The sequence below is a fragment of the Argopecten irradians genome, chromosome 2 (genome assembly GCF_041381155.1).
Source record: "Argopecten irradians isolate NY chromosome 2, Ai_NY, whole genome shotgun sequence".
In the NCBI taxonomy this organism is placed as follows: domain Eukaryota; kingdom Metazoa; phylum Mollusca; class Bivalvia; order Pectinida; family Pectinidae; genus Argopecten; species Argopecten irradians.
In genome coordinates this window covers 38,570,843-38,592,413 of record NC_091135.1, presented here as the reverse complement: position 1 = coordinate 38,592,413, position 21,571 = coordinate 38,570,843, and the positions used below count along the sequence as shown (strand labels likewise).

Genomic DNA, 21,571 nt, shown 5'->3' with positions numbered 1-21,571 from the left:
GCGATATCTTTTAATTAACTAAATCTGCCGATATATTTGAAATCTTCTTATCCATGTTACGTGTTTTAGTGAATAAAAGGAGAACATCTATTTGTTAATTTTTAATTCGTATCCAGGGATTGTGCACCATATATATTTCTTCTCCATGTCCAACAAGTGCGTGGCGGATGACAATATCATAATATTTATTGTCATTTTGGCGGATATTCCGCTCACCTTTGCATATTTACTTTTATGTAAAATTGGTCTTTTATGTCTGATGTAAGATTGTTAAATGATAATTTTGATGTATATGTTTTTAAAAGAAAATTTTAATAAATGCGGCCACTTTAATAAAGAAGTGAGCCAATGATCGCCACTCAATTCACTGTTTGTTGTTCTATGGTATACCAATCCGAGTATTCAATATGCAAACAGAGCTTCACAGCATGGAGAGTTTTTACGCTTGTAACCAGTTTAAACTGACAATATATATGTATTATAATATTTGTCACATTATACAGACATTTTGTAAGAGGGGTGGCACATGACGACTGGAAAAGCAATTTCTGTACATGTAATTTTGCAGGATGGCAAAAATTGAAGTTTGTAATAACAAACGTATTTTTGTAAACTGCATACCAGTTATACATATATAATTAACTAATTTGAATTTTCGCGCTCTCTGCATGCCATATATGGTATCAACATCCGGGTCATAAGTTAAAGGTCAATTTTCATTGGTCAATACCACAGGACATCATGTCACAAGAAGAAAAAATTTTTCAACGATCGCCATCTTTGTTTGACACTCAACATTGTACACATTTGATTTCATCGTATTGTGCTTACCCTCCCTCTCCTCCTATTTGATGTCTCATTTGTTTTTTTGTTTAAGCGTATATATTGGTTCAAAAAGGCAGATATCCTGCTCATCCTTTCATATTACTTTTTGAAAACATTGTGGTTTTTATGTCAGAAGGAAGATGGCGGATATTCCGCTCACCTATGCATATTTACTTTTATGTAAAATTGGTCTTTTTATGTCTGATGTAAGATTGTTAAATGATAATTTTGATGTATATGTTTTTAAAAGAAAATTTTAATAAATGCGGCCACTTTAATAAAGAAGTGAGCCAATGATCGCCACTCAATTCACTGTTTGTTGTTCTATGGTATACCAATCCGAGTATTCAATATGCAAACAGAGCTTCACAGCATGGAGAGTTTTTACGCTTGTAACCAGTTTAAACTGACAATATATATGTATTATAATATTTGTCACATTATACAGACATTTTGTAAGAGGGGTGGCACATGACGACTGGAAAAGCAATTTCTGTACAAGTAATTTTGCAGGATGGCAAAAATATCTTTACCCACACAAATACACCAATATTTATATGCACATTTTCATCGTAGTCAAAACCAGAAAAACAAATCGAAAAGAATTCTAGAAAATATTTTACAAAATTGCATCAGCAAATATAAAGTGTGAATAATTTAATTACTTTGTTCTATAATATGAATATGTACCTATCATATATATCAAGGACGTACATACATACAAACTCGTCATCAAAATTTTAATTGTGCTAGCTGCTAAAATGAACGAAAAATCTAGTGGAGTCTCGATAAACTGAATATTGCGTACCACAATAAACCTATCGAAAACCAAAGCACCATATAACTGGACTGCACTCGTAACATTTTGACAAAAGGTCTACAGAATAAACGCTGTTGTGCTATGATCTGGGGGCAGCCCGTCGCTATGACAACACACATTGTGTCAAGTCGGTAATGGTTATATTTGTACATTTTTTCGGTACGTGGCAACATACATGCGTAAAATCCGTCCGGAATACTGCGAACGTTTTATGAGAATAACATTCTGTATATGAATAACTTAAACGCAAGATACAGATCCTGATGACAGCTTCTGGACGATATTCTATTACTGCCCACAGAAGTATCTTCCGACAAGGATTTGACCAGTTACCCGGCTGGGCACTAGTCTAGCCGGGCACAGGTTAATCTGTCTATCACAGCGGGAGGCTGAAGAGTGTAGTCTGCGAATGAGGCTTGCACACATTTAAAGGCCATCTTCATTAGACAATGAGTATGAAACTCATGAAGAGAAACCGAAAAAGTTTTTCTTTGTAAACATGAATTGTTGGAAGTGGGGTACGGACAAAAGCCCCCCCGGACAAAAGCCCCTTAGGACATAAGCCCCTAGGACAAAAAGCCCCTTGGACAAAAGCCCCTCCATACTAATGGAAAAGAGGACAAAAGCCCCTTCATTTTTCAAAAAAATTAAATTCAAAAATATAGTAAAAAAAAATATAAAATATTTATTCTTATATCAGTTTTTTTTTCTTCAAATATACGTATACACACCTACCAGGCTAACAGCTTGATGTTTGCATTGATTATATATAGATAATTAGGAAAGTATGTTTAATTACAAAATATTTCTATCATATAGTGTCATAATTAGATTAACATCAATATAATTTTTTACATTTTTTTTCTAAAATCATGAAATCAATTTATCAATTTTTTATTAAAATCTCAATAATCCAGTAAATTATTACATTGTGTCTTATTTTGAACTACATGTATATTTGAAGAAAAAAACTGATATAAGAAAATATTTTATATTTTTTTTACTATATTTTTGAATTTAATTTTTTGGAAAAATGAAGGGGCTTTTGTCCTCTTTTCCATTAGTATGGAGGGGCTTTTGTCCAAGGGGCTTTTGTCCTAGGGGCTTATGTCCTAAGGGGCTTTTGTCCGTACCCCGTAAGCTACATATAAGAGATTATATCTCAATAATCCAGTAAATTATTACATTGTGTCTTATTTTGAACTACATGTATATTTGAAGAAAAAAACTGATATAAGAAAATATTTTATATTTTTTTTTACTATATTTTTGAATTTAATTTTTTGGAAAAATGAAGGGGCTTTTGTCCTCTTTTCCATTAGTATGGAGGGGCTTTTGTCCAAGGGGCTTTTGTCCTAGGGGCTTATGTCCTAAGGGGCTTTTGTCCGTACCCCGTAAGCTACATATAAGAGATTATACACTATACCTACACAAAACCGTCTTATGAATACGTACAAGTCATAACAAATTACATTGTAGTTAGACTAGATAGACTATACAAGCTAGTGACGGTAAGTTTAGATATACATTTAAGGTCGTCATAATTTGGCCGGTCAAATATATTTACGACATAGGTGATCAGTGATGTTTTTTTTTTAGAAAATGGTGTCAAAATTCAAACTAGTGGAGAAAACTCTAAGGCACAGGATAAGAAAATTTGGACTCCTTTGAATAATTAGTCAAATATATAGTTGTTCGTGTCGTCGTGATCTAGTACATGATCCTTCAATACTTGATTCGGCTAGACCAGTTGTCACCAACATGTATACGTCCGCGGTCGCTTCAACTTTGCAACTAATCAGATCATAATAAAAAGAAAATACATCGGCAGCTTAAATTTATAAGTTCTTGGTTCATGTGAGGCCTCAAAATTTAATACGAAATCGCATGCACGTGGTAGTCCTACCGCTCCAATGTTTCACTTTAATTTGCTACATCATTCACATCATCTACTCGGCTCGGGTGTAATTACGTAACGTAACCTTCACGCCTGTATATACGCCCCAGGACATGCCATGCGACAACCATTGACACGGATGTGTATTTCACGGTTGGTTGATTTTGTACCTGACATCGTAAATTTACCTGTGACATCATTATAAACATCCTGTAGATTGGTACCCCACTGGGAATCATATCAATCAATCGACTCATATTATTTCATTTCATATAAGCAGAATTTTAGATACATGTAGCTATCTATATACTTTCTATGTCTCTGATATACAAATATAAGTGACAGAATTTATCTGGCAGAAATCAGCGAGTGTTCACAGTTCTTATCATCAGAGATTTAGATTTAAATCTCTGTTACCATGTAACCATATTTGATTTAATAAATACTAGAATACAAATGGATGTAATCAAGGATCTATACTTGGTCAGAGATTTAGATTGTATACTATTTATGTCCCTGCCTTGTTATATACTGAATGTAAAGTGTATATGGATCCGTAAAACTTAAATCTAGATATAGAATAAACTAGATAAAATTCTGTTTTCTTTGAACATATAACTACATGTACATGTGTGTACCATGATCATACCGATTTGAAATTTTGGCGTAATCAGAAAGAGTTGTTTCAAAAAAATATTATCTCCAATATTGTCAAAATGTAATGACGGCAGTAGGACCGGATATCTTTATGCGAATGTTATAATATGCAATTGTGTTTGGATTGTTTTATTTCTCCGTTTATTTTAACCAATACTTTATAAGTGATACGTGATCTACGTCCTGGTTTATGCTGGCATTTCACAAAAGTTTCCAACTTCATTTCAGTTGTATAACCACCTACATTTAAAATCGTATTGTAAGTAATTCGCCTACCGCTGTAAAATCATGAAAGTGTTTTATAACCAAGATATTTTCCCCATCTGTATTTGCAATCACTGAAAGTTACATACCTGCATTGGTTTTACGTGTATCGCATATTGTACTTTAATTAGAAGACAAAATTATGACTGTTTTCATGGAACTTGCATCTATACCCTGCATTTACATGTAGCACATACACTGCATAACTTGATACATATTTAGGTAAAATTTGAATATGATATTAAAAACAAACTACATTGTACTACGTCTTAATGCAATTCTTGTTTAAAACCATAAAACTACGATGTTTAATTTAGTGTTTTACGTGAAACACAATTACGAACTTTTAGTATTATTGACAAAATACCAAAAAGACAACTGATGATTTATTGCGATGGGGATTAATTCATATCATACAGTTCCAATTCAGTTTGTGTACATATTGTAAATGTATGCATATTTAGGCATTCTCGAGTTCGTCACTATCGTTACAAAGTGTAATGAAAACAACACTGGGTACTCATTCTTTAAAATAATATCAGTCATAAATATACCTTAGAACATGCTATATGTATTCTTATTTGCATTTCTTTGTTTACATCAAATTGGATATTATATTCAGGCCCGTAGCAGTCGTGTCACGGACTAAGCGGTCAGGTGAAATATTTTTTTACAAATCATATCTCAATTTTATCAGAAAAACAGGTTCCTTGAACAGTGTATATTCTAATGTTACAGTATTCTGTATTGACATAGGAGTTCTCCAGGGCTACATTCTTAGCCAACTTTCATTTCTTGTGACCGTGTATAGTTGATTTCTTTTATCGCATAGACGTACACCTTTAAGTATTTGGTTAGAAAATGAGTAAAGAAAAACGATATCATAAAAGTTTAAATCAATTTTGTCGGAAGTTTTTACCTATTGATTATATAGTATAAGTTTCTATTGAAGCCGATAAAAACACACATATATGATGTTTTCTAAACATTGGTAATAATATATCATTGTTTTTTAATGCTCTATATGTATTTTACATACACAAAATATTTTTTGAAGTCACTTAATTATGTAAAAATACTTAATGAAATGAGATTTAAGACTGTTACTTTGGGTCTTAACCATATTCATTTTAATACACATTATAGTTGTTAATATAATGTTGCAAAACTGGCAAAATTATTAAAGTCCATATGTTGTAGATCTTGTAGTTCTCACACTGATCTAGAAATACCATTTTAGGATAAGAGAGTAGGAAAATTTTATAATTATGATAAATTATGCATTCTAATGCAACTTTTAAAATATATTGTATGTTCTGTTAACTTAAAAAGGTCAATCAAATACAAGTAATACATTTTTTAAATTTAGAAATCATATTTGACATAAATTCACTTACTCTTTGTGGGTAATTAACGCAGATATTACATGTACTATATATGTATATAAGGTAACTTAAAAGATATATATGGAAGACCTCGTTGAAAAAAATCAGGTTCCAACAGGCAAAGGGCTTATATTGTTACATTAAGTTGAAATAAGATATTTCCTTTTTGCTATTACTGAATGGGAAAGGTACTTCCATGTGAAATAGGTTTCAAAGAATTTTGCTTGATTTTAGTATCAATCTATTGAAAATATAATGAGATTGATACCAGAGATTTTAGACATATCAAGGAAATCTTTAAAATTCTTGAAATAAAATCATTGTGAATTTAATTTAGTTTCATTCATAGATTCTATTGTTATATTTTCATAGATATTAACAGTAACATATATTATGTACATATGTATCTGATATTAATTCTGAACACTTATTGAAATAAAGATTACTCAATATACATTTAGATAAGTATCAACACTGGTAACTTTTACAGGTAAATTTACCTGTTGGCATTGGGACTCCTTTTAGGAAAAAGACTATAACCACTGTCACAACAAACTACCCAACAGGTAAATCCAAAATGTTGGCGTTCAGAGATACACCCATTATGATTGGCAGTTTCCACAGGTACTTTGTTTTCCAGGTGCAACGAGGGGATCAGCTCAAATGTCACCCTTACCTGTATGGATGGAGATGGGCCCCTGTGGTCAGCTAAAGCTACATGTTTCCCACAACTTCCAAATACCAATAATTACGTGATTAATTAGTCCGTTAATTGCAAGGACGTATTATAAATCCTTGGTTATTGGTCAAGTGTTGTGACACCTGCTGATTAATGTAGTCTATACAGTATACATGGGAAGCGTAATTATCATTAGTAATCATGGCGACAATCTACGTGTAAAATTAGCATAATCCCTCTTCACTTGTCTTGTATACTTAAGAGGGTTGTTGTGTGTCAGCGTACATGTATGTATGGTGCGAGTGGGTGGTTTTTTTTTTTGCATGGATGTAAGGATATATTCTGTGTATTGTGTTTGTATATATATATATGTTTTATTTCAAACCGATTGGGTTTTTCCAGTAGTAACTCTTAATATATTTTTTTCTGACATTATTGTATTTGTTACATTGCAGGATAAAATGATATTCGTTCTTCAATTTCTCTTGAATCACACATACTACATAAACGTCTTAATCTTGGAGTATTATTATATCTACCAGCTTCAATAGCTAAACAGTGTGAAGATAAACGCAACTTGGTAAGACAAACTCTATACCGTTTATCAATATATTTCGTGAGATAAAAAGGCAAGGTAATATTATCAACAACATATTTATATATATGGCATTTTGGAGATGCCTCCAATAAAGAATGTAAATGTTGTTTGGCTTGGTCAAAAATTCTAAGCTTAATCATTGGCAAAATGTTATTTACTACAATTTCCATATAGTTGCTGGTTTTCCCAAACATATCCAAAACCAAGTGAAAAAAAGTTCATTTTTAACAGCAGTGACCCAATTAAAACAATTTCTTGTGTTACATTTCTTAGAAATTCATATGATCGATTTAAGATACAATTTTTTGAATTAATTAATTTAAACCAATATTTGATAATTCTAAATTTCCTGTAATATTCCAATGGATATCGTCCTAACTCACAGTAAATCATAGAATTTGTGGTAGATTTTTTAACGTTAAGTATTTGTTTGCAAAAATGAGTATGAACCTTTTCAATGTCCTTTGCTTTTGACGAGCCCCATACTTCACAACCATAGTTTAAGATACTCCCTATATATGTATCAAAAAAGATGTAGCATAGTTACAATATTTAATTTCATATTGTTAGATTTTTTAAAGAGGGCAAACATGGCTTTGCGGCCTTGATTTGATAATTGGCTTTGGATACTTTGAAATTTATTATTGAATTTCAAACATACTCCTAAATATGTGAATTCATTAACACAAACAAGATCCCTGCCTTGATATGTCCATTTCTCGTTAGCATGTACAGCACCACCTTTTCGGAAAACAATAACCTTTGTCTTTTCTATATTAACAGCTAGTTTCCATTTATTAGAATACCTTCCTAGGTTATCTAGTAAATCTTGCAAACCCTGAACAGTCTCCGAAAATAACACCATATCGTCAGCATAAAGCATCAGAAATAAACTCAGATCTTGAAAGTCATATTGCGAATTACAATGAGATATGAAGAAGGATTCAAAATCATTAACATATAAAGAAAAAAGTATTGGGGAGAGAAATTTCTCCTTGGAAGAGACCGATTTTGTTATCAAAAAAGTCTGAGATTTGACCATTAAGACTTACACATGATTTCACATGCCCATATAAGGATTTAATCAATTTGAGGAGTTTCCCTCGTATTCCTAACTTTGACAATTTAAACCATAAATGTATACGATCTACACGATCGAACGCTTTTTGAAAGTCAACAAAACAGCAGTATAAACGTTTGTTATTACTAAAAGACTTTGTAATTATTGAATGTAACGCAAATATAGCATCAATTGTACTCATTCCAGGACGAAAACCAAATTGAGCATCTGATAAAACGTCGTAAGATTCACTCCATTTCAGCAATCTACGATTCAATATCGATGTAAAAAGTTTACCAAGACAACTTAATAGACTTATACCTCTGAAATTACTAGGATTCGATTTATCTCCTTTTTTGTGTACCGGAGTGATTACAGCTCTAGACCATTCAGCCGGAAAATATCCCGAATTCAAAACGCTAATTGAATAAAGAACAGAGTGCCGGTAAAAGTAAAGTTTTCCCGGAATACCAATAATTACGTGATTAATTAGTCCGTTAATTGCAAGGACGTATTATAAATCCTTGGTTATTGGTCAAGTGTTGTGACACCTGCTGATTAATGTAGTCTATACAGTATACATGGGAAGCGTAATTATCATTAGTAATCATGGCGACAATCTACGTGTAAAATTAGCATAATCCCTCTTCACTTGTCTTGTATACTTAAGAGGGTTGTTGTGTGTCAGCGTACATGTATGTATGGTGCGAGTGGGTGGTTTTTTTTTTTGCATGGATGTAAGGATATATTCTGTGTATTGTGTTTGTATATATATATGTTTTATTTCAAACCGATGAGCCGAAAGGCTCAAGGTAATAAAATAACTGACATGTGAATGACCTACACGGCCAGTTGTAAAAAAAGTGAATCGTTAAACATAGTCCGAAGTGGACAGTGTCCGTTAGTCCGAAGGCCCAATAGTCCGAAGGCTCAATGGTCCGAAGGCCCAATAGTCCGAAGGCTCGTTAGTCCGAAAATTAGGAAATATTGCAAGTTATAGATTTGTTATAATTAACGTATTTTGACGAAATCATTTTTCGGCGCTGCTGATCTGACAATTTCTATGGACAGCAAGTTGTCATTTCTTCATGGAGCAATGCCAGGTCAAAATTACATGAAAATAAAAAAAAAGATAAAAATAAAACAAAACAAAAATAATATAAAAATAACATCTTACATTTTATAGGATATCTCACAACCATACATTCTATGGATTATCTTATAAACATGCAAATCTTAAAATATCCGATTGTTAGCCTTTTGTACACTGTATTGCATTAGGTTTAACATTGCTTCATGAATAAATGATGTATATAATCAAATCTTACCGAAAAATGACTTTTATTATACCTGTAAACGTCGTTATATTGTACAATATATACATGTATTTAACGACTTATTTTTGCTTCCCCATTCTTTGAATTGTTTATTCTACCCATAATGATGGAAATGGTCCGTATAATGATATTTTTGGGGGAAAATATTAAACAGGATTTCATTGTACATATAAAAAATTATACTCTTTAATATCGGATACGTTAATGTATTTCAAGATTATGCTCTTTTTAAAAATACGCTACATTTCGTTGTTTCATATCATTTTCCGTATCAATTCTATATATAGTCACATACATGTAAGTATACCTTAGCAAGTTTACAACAAATCTTTTGCATCGAAAACTGTAATAAACGTTTGTTTCATTTCAAGTACTGTTCGCATATAAATCCCAATTATATTATCTGTTTTCGGACTATCGGGCCTTTGGACTATTGGGCCTTCGGACTAACGAGCCTTAGGACTAATGGGCCTTCGGACTAACGGGCCTTCGGACTATTGGGCCGTAGGGATATAAGGCGGTCACCAGGGCACAACCCTGCATATGGGTAACAGTTACCCATTTGAGACAATACAGTTGAATACTTTTTTCACTGTTTTCTGATCTTGAAATGTTGCACACATTTTGTTTCAATATTTATGTGTCTTAATGTGACTGTTCATGATCATCCATAAGCCATGTTATTTCTTAAAACATTTTTTGTTCCTTACAAATATATGTTTTTTTCCTCCTTTTTCCATCACAAAATCAGTACATGTACATACAATTAATTATCATATTCCATTATATATTTGAGCTAGCTTTGTGACTGTGCGGATGAGTGTCGGTACTGTATATTGTAGTCAAGCAACGGACGGTGAACACATCCCATTCTTGGATTGGTGCATGCCCGCCCTTTTCGGTTCAGGCCTCGGCCTCGGCACGTTACAAATGTAACATTTTATCAATCTTCAGTTTCAGATTAGCTATTTTTGTAGTCAGAATGTGATCAAGATCTGCAGAAGAAAAATGACAGTAATTTCTTGCAAGAGTTTGCTGCCAGAAGGTCTTTGTTAATACACTGATCAACTTGAAATAAAACCAGAGGAATCAAGTCCAAGCTTTATAACTATGGCAGGATTGGAGCGCCAGAGTAGTACAGAGAAGCTGGCCTTCATGTCGATGCTATCTGGGGAGTGGCAGGAAGTTCCTGAACATGCCAGGGTAATTTATGATATGTATATATACTCTGTGGTGACTTTCTGACGATCAACCATCTAAGTATCACATGTTTGGGGCAGATTCATTCCATAACAGTGAAATTTAGTCATAATTGTTATATTCAGGATGTAATTTCTGAAAGAACTTGGGCTGTTTTTGACCTCAAATCCACCAATTTTTAAAACTAAGTGTTCAAAATTTTGCCCGAGTGATTTTCTGAGGCACCGCTCCATTATGACACATAGGCACCATTTCCTACCCAACCGAAAGGTATAGCAGGCCGGGTACGTATATTCGTTCTTGTGACCTGTATATATCCAAGATTAAATTGTAATGTGAGTATTCTAATTTTTTAGACTAATTTTGCAGCTTTACATGTAGTTGCCATGGTAACCATAAAATTCACTTAATATTACCGGTAAGATAAACTAATTTGAAAAATCAGCCATTTTTTGCCTTTTGCTTTTATAGCTATTCTCTTGAAAAAAAACAACAATAGAGCTCAATTTTGAACAAAACAAACATAATATATACTGCGAATATGTAGCTACTTCAGATACAAAATCAGGAGAAATGTTAAAGTTTGTTCAAGGATGCACTCTATGGTTTATGGATGAAAAATATAGCAAAACAAAAGCAAAATTTGGAAGAATTTTCATAATTTAAGCATGTTTAAGATGGTTACCATAGAACAACTGTAGCTGCAGTGATACGCATCTATTAATATTTTGCATGTTGCATAAAGGATGTACTTGATATTTGAAATTCAACAATTTATCTCAATCACAGATTTGAAAATTTGACAGATTTGAGGGCCAAAAAGAGCACAAACTATACCTATAGTTTGACATTTGGTTTATAAATCTACAGTGTATGATATGGAATTTTTTCAATGAAGCATCAGATTTTAATTTGATACATATTTTACATGAAGTTGTTCCGTCTATATATTATAGGTAAATAGTGAAAATCAGAAGCTATGATGTACTTTTCAATGAAAGTAAGAGAGATATGTTTGGTAAATAAAATACATTTCTGCTAACATTAAAAAAATGGAATAATAGGACAAAAGTGAATTGTATGAGTTTGTAATTTTCAGAGTAGAAATGTTAAGTGATGTACATGTATCTGCATGTTGATAAAGATTTTGACATAATCTTTTTGTAAATGTGTCTTTATTTTTCAGTTAGGAAAATGCAGAAGTGTGACAGAATTTGAGAAACTAAGCAGAGTAGGAGAGGGCACCTATGGAATTGTTTGTAAGAATATTTAATCTTTCTACTTTGAATACATATCTAAATAATTATATTGATGGTGGCAGTAAAATAGTTTTTTTGGTATGAAATTTCATGCATTTATATCAATCTATATGCTTAAATATTGACAATGTTAAAATAGGAAAACAAGGAATCTGCTTTGACTTTATCCAAAATGTCTTGTGATAATAAAAATCAAATTCATTGGCAATATTATTGGCTGTTGCCAAATACACATTTCACTTGTCATTAAAAATAAACCACATTAATTTAGTGTTTATTAGCATACCTGTATGGCTGTTACATTTTTATGATTTCGTTATGATTTACATTGTATTATGTGTATACTGTTTACAGACAGAGCCAGAGATGTAAGGTCAGATGCTATTGTTGCTTTAAAGAAGATGAGAATGGAACGAGAAAAAGATGGTAAGTTAGAATCATTTTAATTTTGAATTATTGGTAAATTTGAATCATTAGTACATTTGAATAATTAGTAATTTTGATTTATTGGTAAATTTGAATCATTGGTAAATTTGAAGCATTGGTAAATTTGAAGCATTGGAAATGAATTGTTTGTAAATTTGAATCATTGGTAAATTTGAATCATTAATAAATTTGAATTGTTGGTAAATTCAAATTATTGGAAAATTTGAATTGTTGGTAAATTTGAATTATTTGTAAATTTGAATTATTTGTAAATTTGAATTATTTGTAAATTTGAATTATTGGTAAATTTGAATCATTGGTAAATTTTGGAGCATTGGTAAATTTGAATTGTTTGTAAATTTGAATCATTGGTAAATTTGAATCATTGGTAAATTTGAATCATTAATAAATTTGAATCATTGGTAAATTTGAATCATTAATAAATTTGAATTGTTGGTAAATTTGAATCATTGGTAAATTTGAATCATTGGTAAATTTGAATCATTGGTAAATTTGAATTGATTTGAAATTTGAATCATTGATAAGTTAGAATCCTTGGTAAATTTGAATCTTTGATAAATTTGAATCATTAGTACATTTCAATTATTTGTAATAGAAATATTATATCGTATTGAAATTGCTTTAATAGGTTTATGTTGAAATTGCTTATAGTTCTGACTGCAGTTTCGTTTAACAATCAATGAATTACTGCTGGCTAGAATGGTAAAATAGAATAAATCAATTCTTCTATAGGTATTCCCATCAGTGGGTTGAGGGAGATTGACATATTGTTGAACCTTCGCCATGACAACATAGTGGAATTACAGGAAGTAGCAGTTGGTAAAAGTTTAGATAGGTAAGCAGTCGGGTCTGATGGGAACTTAAAGAAATGATTGAACCATGGAAGTCTATCAAAATATATAATCTTATTTATATCTGTAAAAATGATAATTGCAAGGTACATTTGAGCGGGTATGCTCATAATTTCAATTATTTGTTAGATCAAAATATTTTTATAATGGCACCAAACTCTGCATACATACAAACTTGTATGGAGAAGTGTTATTTCCCTTTGTCCTCTATATTAGAATTTTGTTCTATTTATTTTACTTTTGAAAGATTTTGCAGTACACATATATTTCAAGTACTCACTTTCATCCTGTCTTACATACATCCATTCACACCTGTTTGTATTTATTTAATACAATCATCACATTATTGTCATCCAAAGTAATTTCATCCCACATGTACATCATACTACCTGATGTTTGAACGCCATGCATGTAAACACACATACATATGACCGTCTATATTTAAAAATGAATAGAAATGGAATTAATAGTATAAATATAAGTACCATATGTTTTTTCTCATTTTTCTTTTTCTTCTTTCTGTTATGATGTGCAACATGATGGATTGGTCAGAGAGTTGTATCAACTCCAAAAATTTACTTGATTTGTCAATTTATTTATTGTGTATACATGCATATTACAGAGTTATCAGCCCTTGTTGGTAGGTATTGATTGTGATGTCATGTAAGCGTAACGTTATACTTTCAAACGAAAAACATTAAATTGCGCTCACAAAATAATGACGGCACGATGTATACCTGCCTACAAGGGAGCTAAATCTGTAATATGCAAAGATGGAATAGACACATCATTAACACCCAATATTTCAGTCATCCAGCTGTATAGCTTAAGGGCAGCTAATGTTGTCTGATCTAACAGCTAATGATGTCATTTTGTTACAGTATTTTCCTGGTAATGGATTACTGTGAGCAAGACTTGGCGTCACTTCTAGACAATATGTCGGCACCTTTCTCTGAGGCCCAGGTATTTTTGTTGGTTATTGTTTTAATATCCAAATCAAAAACGTTTTGTGATATAATATCTATATGTATGTTTAATACTGCTATTTGAACGATTATGCTCTTTTAAATGATTTTGTGAAATATTTGGTAATTTTTTAATACGCACACTTACTGTAATAAAAACCATCTTATTTTCTTGCATTTTACAGCAATTAATATTAATATTCAGGGAAAAAGATTTAAGAGATAACTACATCTCCATTTCTGAATTTGACTTTGTTTTTGCAGGTTAAATGTATAATGATACAAGTACTGAAAGGCCTGCGTTACATGCATGAAAACTTTATTGTACATAGGTGAGTTGTTCCTACATGGTGTGAATTCATGATTATGATCTAGATGTATCATCTTTTCATCATGATGGCATTATATCTGGTACTGATCTGTCAACAAGATGTTCTATATCTGTTCAGTTCTGATGAGTTCTATCTTCTATGTATGGCTATGCCTTGCTTTATCAAGTGCTACTGCATGCATGTGATTTATAAAAGTAAATCTGTTTAATTTGATTTTTTTTCTAGAGATCTGAAAGTATCTAATCTTTTGATGACTGATAAAGGCAGTGTCAAAATAGGTAAGTTATCCTAAGTAGTTGACATTATTTTAAATACAGGTAAGTCAAAACATGACTGTATTTACTTCACATAATGCATTAAAATATCCGTTCTGTATTAGCATATAACCTGCCCTTGAGTGTAGGTATTGATTGTAACGTCATGTGTTTGCTATCGTAACATTATACTTTTCAGTAAAAAACCCCAAAAACCCAAACTTTAATTTTGCTCACAAAATAATGTCATATCCACAAGGGAGGTAACTGTATGTGAAGATGTAATATCATGAATAGAAGTTTAATCCTAATATTAAATTATGTGTTTTTTCTTCGATGAAGCTGACTTTGGCTTGGCAAGGAAGTATGGTCTACCTCTAAAGCCAATGACTCCAAAAGTTGTTACTCTGTGGTAAGTCTTAATTAGTAACAGAGAAGTGTTAATATTTAGTTTGTAATGAAAGTTGTTCTTGGTGTTACAGAAATTCATTTTGCATATTTTTTAAAGCATACGTTTTCAAAATAAATGATTTAAATGCAAAAAAGGCATTGAATGTATTTCATAATCTCTTGAATTCATCAAAGTTTGAGACAAATAATTACAATGCTTCTACCGTTTCCACCAAACTTGAACAAAGTCCTGTCTGAAAAGTCTTAATTTAAATGTAATTTTCTGAATCAAGTCCTTGTCGAATCATCAAATCTGATTTCAATTCATCTTCGTGAATAATTAATTATATTTATGTACCATTCCTTCATGTCTAGAATTTTTAGATCAATTTGAATTGTATTATCTACCCATCTTCATTTGAGGCGGTCTTTATGTCTTTTCAATATATGAATGTCTCTGACCCTCAGGTATCGGGCACCTGAACTTCTGCTGGGCTCCAAGGAACAGACGGTGGCCATAGACATGTGGTAAGCGAAACAGATACAATTGGTTAAATTTACAAGCCTTGTTGAAACATGACGTTACAAGAAAACAATCAGATGAAAAATAAATAAAGTTTGCTTGATAATAAAGCAATTGTCATAATCCTGTTTTCAAAGTTATTTGTTCTGGTAAAACAGCTTGTATTTCTATTGTGGCAGTTCTATTTTTATATATTTGGTTAAATTTTCATGTCTGCTTTTAGAAAAGTTAACGGTCACCTGGCCGATGGTATTGACTTTCATACCGCTATATACTCTGACCTGTTTCCTCCTGTAGTTAGATCCATTTTTATCTTTTAATGTGATCAACAAGAAAACAATCTTTACATAACTCATTGTCAGGTCAGTTGGGTGTATCTTCGGCGAACTGTTGGCTCACCGTCCTCTGTTACCAGGGCGATCCGATGTCCATCAGATAGAGCTCATTATCGAGATGTTTGGCACACCGAGTGAAGCTATCTGGCCGGTAAATTTTCTACAATTTTATTTGACAAGCATCACAGTTAATCAAGAATTCAATAGCTTTATGTTTGTTTTTTTGAAGACTTAATTTTCAAGGAACTGATAAAAATGTAATTAAATTGGATATTAAAGCTTTTGGAAATAAAACATTACAAATGAAAACATGTTTAATAATCTTTTTACAGGGTTTCAACCAATTACCAATGTTAGAAAACATCAACCTGAAGAAGCAACCGTAAGTTCTGATTCACATAATCTTACCTGTGCCTTCCATTTACAAGGATATCTCCACTCTTGTGTAAGAGTTTAACTAGTTAATGTTGTTTTGATTACATTTGTTCGGTAACTTCTTGTTCAACAGTAGAAGTTCCTTTTAAAAAGTGAACTTTATTTTATTTTTCAACATTCAATTGTATGTTTATCTATAACATCTTTGAAAGAAATCGCTAGATTTTGGTTGTGGCATCCTCAATAACTTCAGGAGTTACTATCACTGCCATTATATCCACCCCTGGAGTATATCTTAGTAAACCTTGAGGCGGTTCAGAAGGAAAAAAATGACCAATCACAGGCCTGCAGAGACTTCCTTTGAAGATAACATAGAGAGTGACCCCCAACTTCAAAGCAATACAGTCAACCAAATTGCAAGTTATACATCAAAGAATTAAATTATCTATACCTTCTGTTGCCTCTAGGTTTACTATGAGAAAATCGAGGGGGGGATATGATGGCAGTGATAGTAACCCCTTGAATATTTGGGATGTGGTTGTGCGGGACATATGATAAATCATTAATGCCCTTAATACACATATTCCAATGTATTGAGTTTTGACCTATTCCATTAGTGATAAAGGGCTGTAGTGGCCATGTGTAGGTGTTAGGAATTTACCTCTAGCTCTCAGTCTCTTGGTCATGAGATGTAGGAAAACTCAGAGCTATCTGTACTGATGCAGTTATGTGATTTGTCTCAGGGGACTCTGATCTTTCCAAAACTTTGCATGTCCTTTAATCCGCCTTTCTGAACCAAACTTACTGAACGGTTTCTATCTGTTACAGGTACAACAATCTAAAACACATGTTTTCCTGGCTTACTGATGCTGGTATACGACTTCTCAACTTTCTCTTCATGTATGACCCAATGAAAAGGTAGGAGGTTTTGTTTACATGTCATACATTTACAGACTACATTTTGTTATGCAGAGGTCTACACGCACTAATTGGAACATCAGTTGTTTTTGCAAGTAATGACATGAACCTGTGATAGAACAAAAAAATTAATCTTATCTTCTGATTTGTTTGTTTTTGTTTGATTTATTAACGTCCTATTAACAGCTATGGTCATGTAAGGACGGCCTCCCATGTATGCGGTGTGTTGCGTGTATGTTGTGCGAGGTGAGTGTACTAGGAGACTGCGGTATGTTCGTGTTGTGTCTTCTTGTATAGTGGAACTGTTGCCCTTTTTATAGTGCTATATCACTGAAGCATGACGCCGAAGACACCAAGCAACACACCCCACCCGGTCACATTATACTGACAACGGGCGAACCAGTCGTCCCACTCCCTGTATGCTGAACGCTAAGCAGGAGAAGAAACTACCACTTTTATAGACTTTGGTGTGTCTCGGCCAGGGGACAGAACCCAGAGCCTTCCTCACAGGGGCGAACCCTCAACTAAAGGCCTTAAGTGAGGCGGTGCCAAGGGAGGCATTAGGAAAGATAAAGTCAGTTAGGAAGAAGAGAAAAGATAAGATCCTAAATTTAGTCGCCTTTTACGATCATGCAATAGGGGCAGCAGGTACAATTCTAACGCCCTACCTGCAGGGCCAAATCTTCTGATACAATGTGGTGAAATGACAATCAATTTCTGTACACATGGGCATAAAACAATGGTTAAAATACATGATGATACTGGGAATGTCTTTTGAGAGGTAAGAGGTTTAGCACTCAGCATAAAGGGAGAAGGATGACTGATTTGCCTATTGTCAGTATAATGTGACCTGATGGTGTGATTGTTGGTGTCTTTGAGGGATGCTTCAGTGAGATAGCACTATAAAAAGGGCAACAGTTTCCACCATTGTCATACAAAAAGACATCATCATGAATATATCATTACAGTAGTGTCCCACTGTGTCCACGGAAGGCCTACCTTTTATTAGCTGTTACGAGGACAAATCTTGTCAAACTTCCCCCTTTTGTGATACACGTGTCCAAATATTCCACTAACACTTTACAACATGATTTAATTGATGCATTATTTTGTTTCAATTAGGAACAGAAATATTAGTTAAAATACGACTTAACTATGATGAGGTATGGTTTATATTTGAAATTCGGTTTTGTTTAACAAAATGTAATCACATGTATAACTGAAGTTTATGTGTTCAGAGCATCAGCTGAGGACAGCCTTGACAGTTCTTACTTTAAGGAACAACCGTATCGTAAGTATACTTTAAACACACTTTTTATCTTTATGTTAAGCAAGACCTATCATGGTAAATTATTCCATGGTTGGTTTTGATCCTGTGCTTCAGAAATTCACAATCATGAAGAGACATGACAAACATACAACATTCCTACAAAATTAACATGCCACTACCACACACATGTTGAGGGACTTCTCGTTTAAAGTAAGGAAAGCAGTTGTTTTACTGTTATATTTAAGTGGTTTAATTTTGCAGTGTCTAAATTTCATGTTTTCGAATCTGGAACTTATTCGTGGGGTCACAAATTCATGCTATATCAGTTTTTGGTATTATAATATCTGCTCACTATAAATTAATTTCCCTTGGGGATTTTGAGTTGCATTATCATAAATATAACGAAATATAAACTAAAGCTGCACGGAACAAAAGCACATTGCAGTAACTGTATATGATCATTCAGTGAAATGAAACCAAACCAAGTCTGTAGGTCTATATTGTTTTTTTCATCTTCCTTATTATCTTATCCCTAATGAGATATACAGCATGCCATTAATTTGATATTTGCTTTCATCTGCAGCCTGTGACCCTGAACTGATGCCCACCTTTCCACAACACAGATTAAAGAGGAAGGCTGCACCAGAGGAGAAGTCAGAGGATAGGTAAGAAGCTGTATCTTTGTGATGAATATAAAAATCTATAATTAGATGTTTGGCTATAAGCCTGCTGACAAGACAGCTAATCTCTGGTTGCTTCGGGAGGTAGGCCTACACCAGTCTCAACACCTTTAACACAAGTCCTGAATAGCTCATCCATGCCAACCCATGTGATTCAATTTGTTGAGTAATTTTGTTTACGATTTTCTTATATTGAAACCAATAGCTGAAATAGCAATAACTTAGTAAATACATGCAATGATGGATTCATGGGGATCTATGGATATTTATGATAGCTTTAGCCTACATCTGATATGTGGGTTAATTGTTAAAACATTGTTGTATGAATTGGGACCCTTAAACCAAACACAGTATAATTTATTTCATTACTTTTGTTATATTGTTCTCTTACTTTCTTCTTGTGTTGATATTATTGTAATAAACGTGGGACTTGTATTTACCAGTAACGTTTATACTCTGGCCATTTGCAATGTGCGTGTGTGTCATGAGAGATTCTGATCGTTATTTAGATCTTAGGATACCAAATTAATGTACATGGGAAATGTTGGGAAGTCAGGACATAGATTTTTACCTATATATATTCACATTATAGTAATAGTTTACCGATAATCACAGTTGTGATGCATCTAGTGGATTTTCGTGGACGACATGGATTTGTGAACTGAAGGAATTCGGAGCAACAAAGTCTGTTAATCTTCTTATTTTATATCAAAATAGACTTTCGTCAGTTGGAAGGACTTATACATACTTGTGATATTGGATTCTCATCCTGATACTACAACCTGGAAGTGTAACTGAGGCGTTATCGTCAGTCTATGCGCGATTACCAGAGTTGTCCGATTCGCGGGCGCCATCTTTGTTTACGTAGTGACTAAGTAGCAGAATAGGGATAAGGAAAGCCTTGCTAAATAACTTATTATATTATATAGTAATATCGTAAGAGTGATTTGAAAGAATGTTGTATCAATGTGTATGAACGATGCGTTGTGTAACGCATACATTTAGAGTAAAGTCTGCGGACTATATTTCATGTCAGAGAGCATCAGTGTACTTCCGGTACTATAATAGTATCTATACCAAAGTGCCGGACAAGTTAGTAGAAACATTGTTTTTGTGTAAATTCTGACGGACACGTCATATTCTAGTACTTTATTATGTGTAAATTAATCGTAGATCAAACGGACATGCGATAGTTAATTATTTAGATATCTCGTCATGTCATTGATTTTATTGTCCGGCGAAGAGATTATTGTACGGCGCCGGACAAGCGGCGATTGGTCAGATTCGGTCATGTGATCGCTGGAAAGTTTATATAAGCGCGCGATTTCAACTGTCTTGTCAGATTTGCTCAGCCAGCGACAGCAGCATACACTGATACGGCAAGGTACTTAGCCTAACATAATGGCTTGGGATTTTTGGATATTATATATATATTCAATAGGTTTTTATATACCTATACATAAATGAGTCAAAGAGAAAGTAACTAAATTCTAAATAAGATGAATATTTCCTCTTAATTCGTGGAGTTATCTCCCATTTACTAATACTATATACCGAGGTGGTACATCCGGTCATTCCACGTTTCTATATTCAAAACTATGATGGTATCTGACCAGTCAACGCGCCCGTATATTCGTCATATGTCAATTACAATGCTGTAGAGCTATCTCCTACTACACTAGCGACTTTGAGAGAAAGAGAGAGACTTAGAGGAAGGCCAAAACTGTTATGTAATTTTAAACATGTTCCACCTAAATAAATTGATAGACTAAAAAGAAGTTTGTCTATTGTCTTTGAGAAGCGGCCTTGGAGGGATCAACGAATCGGCTAATTCCTGTTACATTATTATTATGGAGTGCCTTGAAAAATTTGTCTAGTCAGTCTGGATTACTTCTTTGCCCCATATTTACCATTTCAAGTACATGTACTTTGAGTTCTACAGTATCTGGAGTATAACAGTTGAGTTGTTTTTAACTTTTGACCATATAGGTACAGTATATGTAAAGAAAACAATCGAACTTACTTCTGTATGTTTGTTTATGTATAAAATGGTACACTTCAATTTTCAGGAAGCAGAAAAGAAACTCTGGATCATTCCAAGACTTTGGTAATACAGCACTATCATCTGTAAGTACAATTTCACGATGTGCAGTGTTCCTACCATATATATAAAGGTATTTAAAGTAAATATTTCTATGTTCTTATACTTTATAAATACAAATCAATGATGCCAAATATACACCAATGGTA

At 33.0% G+C, this 21,571-nt stretch overlaps 1 protein-coding gene across 1 annotated transcript in view; it reads left to right on the top strand.

Moving 5' to 3' along the window:
- The window catches only part of LOC138315422 (cyclin-dependent kinase 10-like), a 274,004-nt gene that overhangs the window by 242,681 nt on the left and 9,752 nt on the right, over positions 1–21,571 (top strand). The window contains exons 2-16 of the mRNA XM_069256434.1: positions 10,477–10,725; positions 11,909–11,981; positions 12,336–12,407; positions 13,161–13,263; positions 14,161–14,242; positions 14,509–14,576; positions 14,802–14,854; positions 15,173–15,242; positions 15,689–15,748; positions 16,106–16,229; positions 16,411–16,460; positions 17,282–17,371; positions 18,610–18,662; positions 19,225–19,306; positions 21,391–21,448. Coding sequence (XP_069112535.1) covers positions 10,633–10,725; positions 11,909–11,981; positions 12,336–12,407; positions 13,161–13,263; positions 14,161–14,242; positions 14,509–14,576; positions 14,802–14,854; positions 15,173–15,242; positions 15,689–15,748; positions 16,106–16,229; positions 16,411–16,460; positions 17,282–17,371; positions 18,610–18,662; positions 19,225–19,306; positions 21,391–21,448 — 1,131 coding nt within the window. The 5' untranslated portion in view covers positions 10,477–10,632. The remainder of the gene's footprint in view (positions 1–10,476; positions 10,726–11,908; positions 11,982–12,335; positions 12,408–13,160; positions 13,264–14,160; positions 14,243–14,508; positions 14,577–14,801; positions 14,855–15,172; positions 15,243–15,688; positions 15,749–16,105; positions 16,230–16,410; positions 16,461–17,281; positions 17,372–18,609; positions 18,663–19,224; positions 19,307–21,390; positions 21,449–21,571) is intronic.